We start from the raw sequence: 12,618 nt of genomic DNA on the forward strand, positions 1-12,618 counted from the left end.
GTGAAAATGTAGCAGTCATATTAATACCCACATTACTTCAGCAAATAAAGTACTAGGAGATCGTAAGTATTATAAGATATTAGGAGATTAAGTATTTTAATAGGTCTCCATATGTCTTCATTCTTAAATGCGTATCTCTCAACAGTTACAAAAATGGGAGCCTGCTACACCTTTATCTTCCACAACGGCACAAATTTTCCCTTACTTGACTCTTTTCAAATCCTATACAAAAATACTCTCATATAAGCTATTTATAACTCAAGGATACAAAAAACTAGAGGTTATCTAGCTTGAAATTGGAAGTATCTTTAAAGCTATGAAATCTGACCTTTTGTATAACACACAACATAAACCTTTGTCCATTAATTCCTAAAGCAAATCAATAATTTCTTATTGAACTAGAATCTCTCTCAAGGACAAAATGAACTCTTCTGAAACTGCTTTGAATCCCATACAGTGCTTATCAGCACTTCTTGCTCCTAAGCACAAAAGAAGCTGCATTCAACCTACTGAAATAAGTGCAGACAACACTGGACTTTGTTCTTCACATGCTGGAATGATTCAACGAAGTGAGGAACATTTTTGTCATTTGTTTTCTTTCTTGACCATACTTGAGTATATGGGTTTGCCTTAAAAGAGTGACATAAAATGTTCTACCAACTCTTAACCTGAAAGTATCTCAGCCTTCTGGTGAGCAGTAGCACTACTGTTCTCTTTGAAGCAGCAAACAACTTTCTTTGCTGCCACTGCTACATAATTTTGAACTTTGGATTTAAATACCTCAGGAGCTCCACGTGAAAATGGAAACCACGGTGATGAGATTTAGAAGAACCATGTTCAGTTTCTTACTGTTTTCTGTACTGGACAAACTGAAGTAGACAAATACCTTAAAGACTAGGAAAATGACAGTCAGTAAAATAAGAGGTTGATTTCCTACAGATGAAATGAAGACCTAAAGATGCACAATAAGGTAAATAATCAAGCTGTGGAAGTTTTTTGACTTGGAGATTTTTATATTTTCTGGGAAATGTGCAACTCTTGACTGATCTAATTAGGAGCATCGCATGCCTTGTAGCTCTTCAAATTATGAAGCTGACTGAAGGTTCCCTACAGCCTAAAAGTTACAACTGAGAGCATGGGCTTTTTTAACAAACTCCACATTATCCATTCACAGTGACCTTATACAGAAGACAGATATGCACTACACCCAGGCATGGAGATATTAGCACGGTTAAGGTAACAAAATAAGGTGAAGTTGAGTTCCACCAAGTGGCTGGGGGGAAAAGAAAGTACTCACACTGTCTTCGCCTTCTCATTCCTCGTATGGTTCTAGAAAGACGTTTCACTGTTCTTAAAAAAGACTTTTTGGAATAGAGGTTCTTGTTTTCACCTTCTGGGTCAAACCTCTGCTAACATAAGTGATCATGTAGTACTCTTTCAGAACTTTTATCATGTTTTCTCCAGTATCCAAAGGGACCAATCAAGGACCTAATGCTTTTAATTTTCTTCCCATTTCCAGTGTGCATTTACTCACATTAAATTATTTCCATTTTTTCTCATGTCTATTTTAGAAGATTCTTTTGCTTCCACATCAGTTCCCCATAGTGTATTCATACACGTGCATATAGCCTCTCATATTTAGCCTTTGCTAAATAAATCAAGTCCTACTGGTCTGTTCTCTTACAGCAAAATCTCCATCAACCTAATCATTCTAGTAGCCCTTGTATTCAAAAACTTGAAGAAATAAAAAGAACTGACCATAAACACACACAGTGAGTATGCTGAAGGTCTCACCAGGACCCTGTACAGTAGTGTGAATACCTTGTTTCCTTTGTAGGACACACTCCCAATTCACTAGAGAACCACAGCTGCCTTTTTTCATTGGCAGCTGTCATCTGGACTTCCCCAATCAGAAAATCTTCCAACGCTTCTGGCTGAATGGATTCCAGATTGTAGCAAAATGTGTTGTCATTATTCCTCAGTCCTACACGCCTGCCTGATTTTGCAACTTAGACTACATTTAATGGTTATCCATATCTATTCCTCTAATCCTCACGGTCATTCTTCTTCTCCTAGATGTCTTGATCTTCTTCAGCACATATGACTCTCAGCCGTGTCATCAGAGCTTAATTAATATAAACTCCCATTTTTGGCACAAAGTTATTAATTAAAACATTACATAAGATCTGTCTCCTCACAAAAGTCTACTAATAATTTCCCTACAGGCCAAGAATACCCTTTTTCTTAACAAACTATAACAGATCACCTTTAACTAGGTTCTCACCCATCTTATAATTCTGCCACTGATCTCCAGTCTTCTGCAGTCAACATACCACATACTCGACGCAAGAAGAAAAACTGGATAATTTTGATGGTCAAATTAATGATGCAGCTTATGTTTTGCGGAAGGACCAGTAAGCCTAGAGAGTGCTAATTCTGAGCTGGGTGCCACTGGGCTAACAAGCTGTTCTTGAAGGCAATATATTGTGGAGCACAACACAGAAGCTCTCTAGCATGTCTGCAAGGACAGCTGTGTAATAATAACAGGGATATTTTAGAAGATAATCGTGAGTCCTTTCTGTTACCTTTGCTCTTCTCTTGCCGCACAAGTGACCATTCTGCACATGGCCCAGGATTCCTTCTCCCCTTTCAGCAATTCAGGCTGTGTTTTTATGCTGGAACCAGCTTGACTCTGAGATGGTTCACTGGCTTCTCTGTGCAGGCCATATCATATTCAGACTAGTCCTATGCAAACCCAGTTGGGTGTCTCTCCACCGTGACACTGGTTCAGAGTTTAAAGCTCAGACTTTGTGTCAAAGAAGGGCAGCTAAACACTTTGTGGATCAGAGTTTGTCCCAAAAGCAATAGTCTCATTCACCCAACTCCATATTCCAGCTACTGAACACCAGCAGACATAAAATGGCTTTCCACACAGTTAAATGCAGTGTTTCAATGTCCACTGCCCAGTTAATTCACAATCCAGCTAAACTGCTAAATAACACAGTTGACTATTACATTTGCTGTTTTCCAAGAATACTGTACTCTCCTGCATCTGTTTCAATACAAAACCAACCAAACCAACAAACAAACACAGCTCCTGGACCTTCAATTAAACGTCCCAGTTCTTTCAGAATTCTGGGACCGAAATTATCTACTCTTCCCTCCCAAATCCCTGTCTCGCAGTCTACATTCATTAAACTCTGTGGGTTCTGCTTCCCTCTTGGCTGCAGTTATTTGCCTCTCACACCTCCTTCCTGTTAGTCACTTCTGCCTCTAACATCACCTTCAGCATCCCCATCCCTATTGACAAGGGATGATTTTTTTTTTTGTATTTTTGGAGCAATGCTGAGATGATACTCAGTATTTATTCCATTATCCCATTCCAATGTCCTGTTTTTCCTTCACTCTCTATTTAATCACCAAGTAATATTTTCCATTTGTTTTCATTTTTACCCTTTTGACTTTTGCACTAGATTTTAGTTGGTGATTAGCCCTTTTCCATGTCATTTCCTGAAGGCTCACTACTTATGCCTCATATGCTTTCTGAGACAGTTATTTCTTCAGTTGGGACAGGAAACCTTTCCCCTACTGTTTTTCTTATTTGGAATACAAGTTCAACATACTTTTACCATATCTGAGTTAAAGAAATTTCTATCCTCCTCCATAATCAAGTCCCTGATTTTCCACTTAATTTAAATTAGTGGACTTGTAACTGCTGTTATCTGATCTTTACCACTATGTCTCACCAAAACTAAGGCCAAAATACTACCATGTTGTTTGTGTGACTCTTTGGTAACCACTTCACAGAATAATGGGGCCCTACTGTTATTTCTGTGTAGTTTAGCTCTCGTAACAAGACAACACCCGCTATTTCCCACTACCATTTTTTTCAGAACATGTTTTACATTAGAATGAAAAAAATTGATGTCTTCATTGCATGTAATCTAGGTATTTTCCCCCAATTTGCCTTCCAGATCTTGCAACTGGTTAACAACAAACACTTCTCTTGAACCAAGTGGCCTTAGAGGGGTGGTTTCAGCCAGAGGAAGGCATGGACGTGCAGGTAACACACAACACCACAAATCTGACAGGGAATTTCTGGTGCGCCAACAGCGTGATCCACACGCGACATAAACACCACGCCTCTCAGCCCGGCAATGCTTACAAGCTCCCTTTCTCACACCCACGACACTTCAGCCTCAGGGAAAACAGCTGGCGGGAATTACCATTAAAGTCCACGCAGGCAGCCACCCCTCGCATATGGAGCCCGGTTGCTCCCTCCTGCTCCTCCAAGCCTCGTCAGGGAGCAAACAGGCGCCCAGTCAAAGCCACCCGAGAGCGTGAGGTGACTCGGCGGGAGCCGGACCCGCCTCACAGGGGCTCGCGACGGCCGCCGCTTCCCGCCCGCCGCGGTGCACGCTGGGTAGCGTGCCGTGGTTACCGTTACTAGGCGCTCGGCGGGCAGCGATGGTGAAGGAAACCATCCGGGTTTACGCGCGGGTGAAGCCGCTGGGCAGGCGGCAGCAGGCGGGGGTAGGACGGGGAGCCAGCTGCTGTGCTGCCGGGGGGTGGAGTGGGGCGGCTGGGGCGAGCCGAAGGGCGTCCCGTGGGCCTGCCTGAAGGCGGGAGGGAGCGGGCAGTGAGCGTGCCCTCCCCCCCCCTCCCCCGCCTCATGAGGCCCTGCCGGCTTGTGGGAGCTGAGGAGTTTGTACGTGGTCGGGTGCGGAGCAGAAAGCCACAGCCCTGTACTGTTCTCCGAAGCGCTGAGAAGTTAATAAAATCACGAAGTACAGGAGTTTAGGCTATAACTATTGGGGGAGGGCGCGAGGAACTTCTTTCCTGCCTAGTTGTTAGAGAAAGGCTCCACAGGAAAAACATTTGATGCTGGTCGCTGGGTTTATGCAGTTCAACACTGTTCTGAACATTGGAGGGGAACGTGTGACTCCCAGTATTTAGGGATAATAAAGATAATGAAAGTATTCCGCAGAAATTGTGCATTTAGGTCTCTTTGTTGCCTTTTTAAACCAGCTCTACTCATTCTGTTGTAGTCTTTCCTAATACATTCTTCCCGTTTTTTTGGAGGGGATTGCAATGGGGGCTGTGCTTTGTTTTTTGTAACAGCTCAGATATTAAAGTGGTTTAGTAAACAAATTATGTCAAAGAGGCTATGTTTCTGTTTCAAATCTTATTGTAGTGTTTACATGGTAACAAACAAGACAGTGTTAGTATGTGCTTGTTTTGTTATATAATAGCTGAAGGAGCATCTGCTCATGTACTAAGGGCTTTTGAAGTAGGCAGAACTATTCTGGTTTGCTATGTTGTTTTGACATACTGATTAGCCATGGTACACGATGCAATTCTGAAAGTTTTTCTTCAGGCGGTTACAGGTGCTAAGCTTATGTAAGTGTTATACCTAAGGACTATGCTGTTCTATTGGTAAAAACATTTTGTTAATTCATATCCATGCTTATTAGATTTACTCAGTTGATGAAGATGAGAAATCTCTGTCCAGTCTGGAGATTATTGTGCCACGTGATTTAGCAGATGGGTTCGTCAATAATAAACGAGAGCGCTACGTGTTCAAGTAAGTAAAATCCTTATCTTTATATCTTCTGCCTTTAGTGATGGATATCACTGTGTAGTGATACAGATCTATAGAACCTGGAAAAAGCCTATTCTTAAAATCAAGTTTTGGTATAGACAGATTTCTTTTTATGCAACTCCATTCACAAGAGGAATACTCCAGCATGTGCTCTGCACCTGAACAAGTTTGATAGCATTTGATAAAGTGGGGTTTTTTTTGTCTATCTGTTGCAAGTCATTATACATTTCTAAGTCTCATCTCAAAGATTGCGTCTTCATTTAGCAGTTCTTCCATTTTTACAGCTTGTTTTGAATTTGCATATGAAAATTGAATGCAAGACTGCGTGTTCTCTTGTGATCTAATGAGTTGGCATAGGCTGGCTAAAGATGTCTTGATGTAAAACACTGTTTAGAAACTGTGTTTCAGACATAACGAAAACACAGTAAAGAAAAACAGATTGTTGAAAGAAACAAAACCGTGCTTGTAGAATGTAAATAGTTTTTAGAAACTAAAAATAAGTACCAGCAATAGCAATCAAATATTTTTATCTTTTCAACAGAAAACTTGGAGGCAACATTTTAAAATTTTTGTGATGAAGAAAGCTAGGTGTATAACCACCTCTAATGACTAGGTTGAGATTGTCTTTTTCCAAGTTGAATAATCTTTATTTTTTATAATATCAAATCAAGTAAATTTGTTGCTCTATGCTATTAAAAAAAGAGCCACAGATAAACATCTGCAGCTCAGACTGATGTCGTTTTACATCAGCTAAGGAAATCTGTTCTGCTTGGGAAGAGAGGAGCTGCCCTCTCCAACTAGATTAATATGCAAAACTAGCTTAGGTTGCAGATGCCCAAGCCAGCCAAAATGAATGCTGATTTTTTTTTTTTTTCCTGACTTTATCATTTATTAGAAAGTCTGTAGAGATGGATTTTGAGAAACACTATGCCTTATTATTCTTAAGACAATGCAAAAATAATGCTATGGAGCAAGCATTTCTTCTTCCTCCATAAAACTCATACTTTCATGCAGTCTGTCTATCCTGGTCACCTCAAACATTCTTCTCCATTGTTCTTACTTTCTTATATGGGAATCAAACACAATTATTTGAATGACTTGACTTATTAAGGGTTAGCACGATAGAATATATGCCTCTATACTTTGTGTATACTTTTCCTCAGTTGTACGAGGAATGGGATCAGAAAAGCCTAGATAAGTGCACAGTGAGGGGTGTTGAAAATGAGCTGAGCTGCTGGGCTCAGAGGGTTGTCATCAGGGGTAGAAAGTCCAGCTGGAGATCAGTCACCAGTGGTGTAATCAATACTGCGATCCAATACTGTTTAGCTTTAATGACCTGGGTGATGGGACCGAGTGAAGCTTCAGCAAGTTCACAGACAATGTGAAACTGGGAGGGATGATTGGCACACCAGATAGTTGTGCTGCCCTTCAGAGTGACCTCAAGAGGCTGGAAAAATGGGCCCATAGGAATCTTATGAAGTTCAACAGAGTGAAATGCCAAGTCCTGCTCCTGGTGAGGAATAACTAGGACAAGCTCAGGGCTGACTGAAAGCAGGTTTGCAGAAAAGGACCTGGAGTCCTGGTAGACAAAAAGTTGAACATGAGTCAGCAATACACCATTTGCAGCAAAGAAGGCCAACAGCCTCTGGGCTGCATTAGGCAGAGTGTTGCCAGCAGCTCAAGGAAGTTGATCCTTCCCTTCTAGTCACCACCAGTGAGATCACATCTGGAGTTACAGAACTTTGTGTCCAGTTCTGCGCTCTAGCAAAGGGACACAAAGATGATTAAGGGACTGGAGGATCTGACACGTGAGGAGAGGCTGAGCAACCTGGGACTGTTTATCCTGGAGAAGAGAAGGCTCAAGGGGATCTTATCAATGTGTATAAACACCTGATGGGGAGGTGGGGAATAAAGATGGAGCTAGATGCTTCTCAGTGGTGCCCAGTAACAGGACAAGAGTTAATGGGCACAAATTGAAATACAGGAAATAGCAAAAACCCTTTTTTACTGTGGGGTGATCAAATAGTGGAACAAGTTGCCCAGAGAGGTTGTGGAGCCTCCAGACATGGAGATACTCAAAACCTGACGTACAGACCCCTGCTCTAGCTGACCCTCCTTTGAGCAGGGGGATTGGAGCAGGTGGTCCCTTCGAACCTGAAGTGTTCTTTGATTATGTAAGACAACTGCAGATATTTTATATAGGAAGTGACAAAACTTAGATTGAAATAAATATCTCCTTGTGACTTACAGTAACTGTGCAGCAGAATGAAGGAAGTAGTTACAAAGAAAATGTTAGCCTGGCTATACTGGTGGGATGCTGTATTTGGTTATAGTGTAATCTATTTATCCAGGTTTCAGTGTGGTGCCAGTTACAAACACTGATTCTCTTGATAGATTTAAAATACGGTTTATTTTTTTCTAAGCCACATCATTTTATCAGAGGATTTTATTGTACAGATCTTGTCAAAGCAGCACTGTGTACAGCCTATTTATGTACAATAGCACAACAGCACGCTGTGGTTAAGACTACAGGGAAAACATTGTACTAAGTTATGTAAGCCTAATGATGTAAACATTGACTATTACAAACACAAACAAAAATGTATGAATCAAGTAGTGTTTTAAGATTCTGAGCAATTATTATTTACTTAATATTTTCAGATTTCAGAAAATTTTTGATCAAGAGGCAAAACAAGATGTGGTTTTTGACAACATTGCCAAACCAGTAGCAGAATGGTACGTTGTTGATCTTGTGAGTAATCGGGGTAACACAGGGTCAAAAATAGCTTTCATTGTATTGCTTGGAGGAGAGCTGGCAAGTGTTTGTCTCGCTGTTGTAAAAGTGGATTGATGTTTTAATTTTCTAAATACTGACATCTCTCAACTGAGGAGATATGCAACAATCCCCTGAGAATTTTATGTATGGTAAGGTTCCATTATTAACTCCTAAAATAGCACTGCTACTGTTGCCCCTTTTGTTGCATAGGCATAGAAATCCATGTCTAATTAGTTTTTTGTCTATAATATAAGGTCACTTCATTGCATTAGAAAAGTATTCCCTATATAGTTCCATGAAGGGCTAAACCTAATGAAAATCTTATCCCCCTGTTTAGTTTCCATTAAGTTACAGACACTCGTGAATTAATACCTGTGGAGATATTCTCAAATTTTGAGAATTTTTGTCTTAATGTGTAGGGCAGTGATTTTGGCACTGTTTTTGTTTTTCTCCTCCATATAACAATCAAACAATGCTCATATTTTAGAGTTTGCAAAGGCAAGCATTTAAGTCTGATGTAGAAGCCCTCTTCATTCATTGCGCGGATTGAATGCCACTCTGAACCAGGTGGATTTTCCAATATGTCATTCTCTTTGCTCAGTTTATGCCCACATTGCTGAAGTTAGTACTGGTTTTAGTGGGGGAGAAAATCGCACGCTGGAGGAAGAAGAATTTCTGCATAATGTTTGTTTGTTTGTTTTTTTATCAAACTTATTTCTCAGAATCCAAACTTGTAGTGAGTGGGAAGTATTAGTTTAGCTACCAAGTTTTCTCACTCATTTTCTGACCCGTCCATTGGTTTAAGATATGATTCTGCAAGTTATTCTTCAGCATATTGCACTGCCATGTGTTTTACACCGTAGGAAAACAGACATCCTCAGTTGGATGCTTAGTCTTTCTCAAATTGTTACTTGGAAGTAAAAATATACTTAGCTCTTTACAATCATTTTCTTGATTTTCCCCTCTATTTTCTTCTTAAAAGTCCTGCATGAAGCAGGAGGGTAATTGACAGTGAAAATGAAGAGCTAGTGAATTTGAAACTTCACTAGAATAAGTTTATGCTTTAAAAAATTTTGTTATATTCTTCTTTCACCCAAAAGGGATTTCTTTGCTTATCTGACTTTATAACATATACCTTCAGGTTAATTTATTTACTTTAAATATTTTTGAGTTTAATGGTGACTGCAGACAAAAACTTCTGTATCTTATTTGACTGTGCTTGGAAAAAGAAGGGTTACAATTTTCGTTGTTACATGCTATGGATTGAATTATCCTCAACAAAAACTCGGAGTATCAAAGCTAACTAGCAACAGACTGACTGATTTTTTTTTTTTTTTTCCTTTGGAGTGTTTTGCAAGAATATGGAAATGTTTTCCAGTTGAATAATTCACCTATACAGTACTCTAATAAACAGGAAGTGGTATTGTTTTCCGTTGTTTCAATGTTGGCTGATACAAGATTTTTATACATTATTTCCTCCATTATGTAGAGTTTAGTTTTGATTTTTAGAGATTTTTAAGTACTTAAATGCTATTAAAATCAGTGGTGTTTAGGCATACAATTATCCTCAAATAGCTGTCTTTAACGCTAAAATTGACGCTAAATAACACTCTGAGTGTTATCACGTGTTAAAGCTTGTATTCTAATTGATGTTTTTATTGTTACTGATAATACTGAAGGATAATTTTGCTTGTGTTTTTACAGTAGAGTACGCAATACCTGAAGTATGTTGCAGTTTCTCGTCCTCTTCCTTCATTTTTACCTTTTCTTAGGCAAAAATATGTATTTCAAAATGTCTTCATAGTCATGAAGTTCCTTGGGTAATGGAATCCTTAACTGTGCCTGAAATTTATTTCACCCTATAGTTAATGACTCAATTTTCCTTTCCATTGTGGGATAATAAGAATTGCCCTGTTACTCTGAAAGACCACAGTCTTTCATAGCAAAATGTTCTTCACTATTTGTTTCTTTCTAAGTCAGCGTTCTCTTGCAAGGAAAAACTGTTGAAAATGCCCTCATTTCTGTTGCTGGAGTCACTTTACTAAGGGAACAGTTTTTGTCTGTATATTGCCAGGGAAAAGAAAGGAAGGTATCAATGAAATACTTCAGTAACATTTTGAGGCTTTTGGCCATGTATGCTTACAGTCATGAGAAAATGCAGTTACACTTGAATGCTCAGAAAACAAATCTTGGGCATTGTTTAAACTAAAAACAGCAATGCAGTGTTCGGAATTCTAAAATTTTTCTAGTTTGTACTTGGATGGAAATTGGATGCAACTTTTTTTTTTTTTTTTTTTCTTTTTAAGTGTGCTTTCTTTGATGTTGGGCCACCACTTTTCTCTGTTGAAGTCCAGTTACATTGTCATCTTGCCTGTGGTTTCAGAGGCACCAGACATTAGTTCATTTAATTTGCTTCTTCAGTCAAAAGTGCCAGCCTCTGCAAACCATTATAAGCATGTGATTTGCTTGATTTTTTTTTTTCCTTATTATTTTGCTAATGCTTGAGTCATCTCTTACTTGGTTTCTTTTTATTATTTGTTTGTGCTTTCCTCTTTTCCTTTTCATTTTAAATATATAGTATTGATACTTTTTTTGTGCAGAGCCAACTTGATCTTTAAGAAGCAGCACTATTACTCTACCAAAAAACAGAGAAAATAAATAACATCCTAATTTTACAGTTTGCTAACAATTAAGCATTGCTTTAGTCTAACAGCAGAACAAGGTTACTCTTATAATGCTTCAAATGTTAGTGTTATGATGATGAATGCAATCAGAAATTAAGTAGAAAATCTTAGTGCTTTGGAATTAGTTTTGGTTTCAGTTCTAATATGGCCAATGTTTTGTCTTGATTTATTAAAGAATAACATTGAAAATATTTTCTCTTCAGATGTATCATGCAAATAAGAAACAGCTCAGCTGTTCATAAACCTGGTGGCAATCACCTATGTTTTTTTGAAAGATCTGATAGCCTCCCATTGCCACAGATATTAGTTTCTTCTAGTGTGCTGTGTTTATCCTAAGAATTAGCATCTGTAATATACAAACTACTTCACTTTACTCTTTTCTGTTTTTTTTTCTGCTGCTTATTCTTGCAGAAAATGTAGTCAAAATATTTTGCAGAACAGCATCATTATAATGTTGACTATATTTTGTAATGTCCCTTTTTCCAGTTTTAGAAAATATTTCACCAGTAATTGAAAATGTTTGCAAAACATATTTACATCATTAGATTGCCTTGTAATACAAAGCCACTGGATGTAGACTAAACATCCTAATAGGACATTTCTAGCTTTACTGAATATGCTCATAGAAATCCAGCAACCATCCTTTGCTTTTCTGTGATTATTTTTTTTTTCTTCCTGTTTAAGTCTGTGAATAAGATGATCTAATAAAAGTATTTGGATCTGCTGTTTTGTGGTTTGTTTGGGTTTTGGGGTTTTTTTTTCTCTGTCACTAACAACTCAGGAATTTGTGTTTTACTATGTATTCAAGGAAAATAAAATAGCTACAAGTTTCTTCAAACTAATGAAATTTCAGTAGTTTGTAAAAGGATGCTAGTTTTCTCTCAAATTGTGCTCTTCTTTTGGACATCTAAGCTAGAGTAATGATGAATGTGCTTTACTTTCATTGACTGTGATAGGATTGTGGATTAATAATCACTCTGAAATTTGAACCATTAGGTAAGAAATTGCTTGAAACATGAAATCTGACTTAGTTTACAAGGTTTTGTAATAAGGCTTTGATAGTATTTAATCTGCAGGTTTTGTCATGCTTCGAAATGTGATGCAATTTCTATTTTCCTTGTGATGTAGACCTTAAATAGTGAAAAAAGAAAAATAAAATCCACATATCTGAAATCTTACAATAATTTGATTCTACATAGGTAAATACCTATCTCTTTTAGCTTTGTCATGGGTCTTTCAGACCCTCCTTAATTTCAGTTCTTGTATGAAGTTATTACACAGACTTTGGCTTCATGCAAATGTTTGGCTTTTGGGGAAAAGTTCATTATTGTGCAACTGGAATTCCAGATTATTTTTTTTTAGTTCGCTTTTGTATAATTTGAAATACAAGGTCTTTTTTTGAGTATTTAACAGTATAATTATACATGTGCAACATTAGATATTTAAAATAGTTTTAATAATGTTAGTTGTAAGAGTACAAACTGTCTTCAGGAAAATTTCAAACTACAACAGCAGGAAAAATATGTGACAGGAGAACAGAAAGGTAAAGTTCAGTC

The 12,618-nt window shown here is 38.2% G+C and overlaps 1 protein-coding gene across 1 annotated transcript in view; it reads left to right on the forward strand.

Moving 5' to 3' along the window:
* Positions 1 to 4,467: 4,467 nt before the first annotated feature.
* Positions 4,468 to 12,618, forward strand: part of KIF6 (kinesin family member 6) — a gene marked incomplete at its 5' end in the record, with an annotated part of 170,119 nt that continues 161,968 nt past the window's right edge. Inside the window, 3 exons of the mRNA XM_082306226.1 lie at positions 4,468 to 4,533; positions 5,475 to 5,584; positions 8,264 to 8,338. Of these exons, the coding sequence (XP_082162352.1) occupies positions 4,468 to 4,533; positions 5,475 to 5,584; positions 8,264 to 8,338 (251 nt within the window). The remainder of the gene's footprint in view (positions 4,534 to 5,474; positions 5,585 to 8,263; positions 8,339 to 12,618) is intronic.

This window comes from Platalea leucorodia (assembly GCF_965183815.1).
Source record: "Platalea leucorodia genome assembly, chromosome: 3".
Classification (NCBI taxonomy): domain Eukaryota; kingdom Metazoa; phylum Chordata; class Aves; order Pelecaniformes; family Threskiornithidae; genus Platalea; species Platalea leucorodia.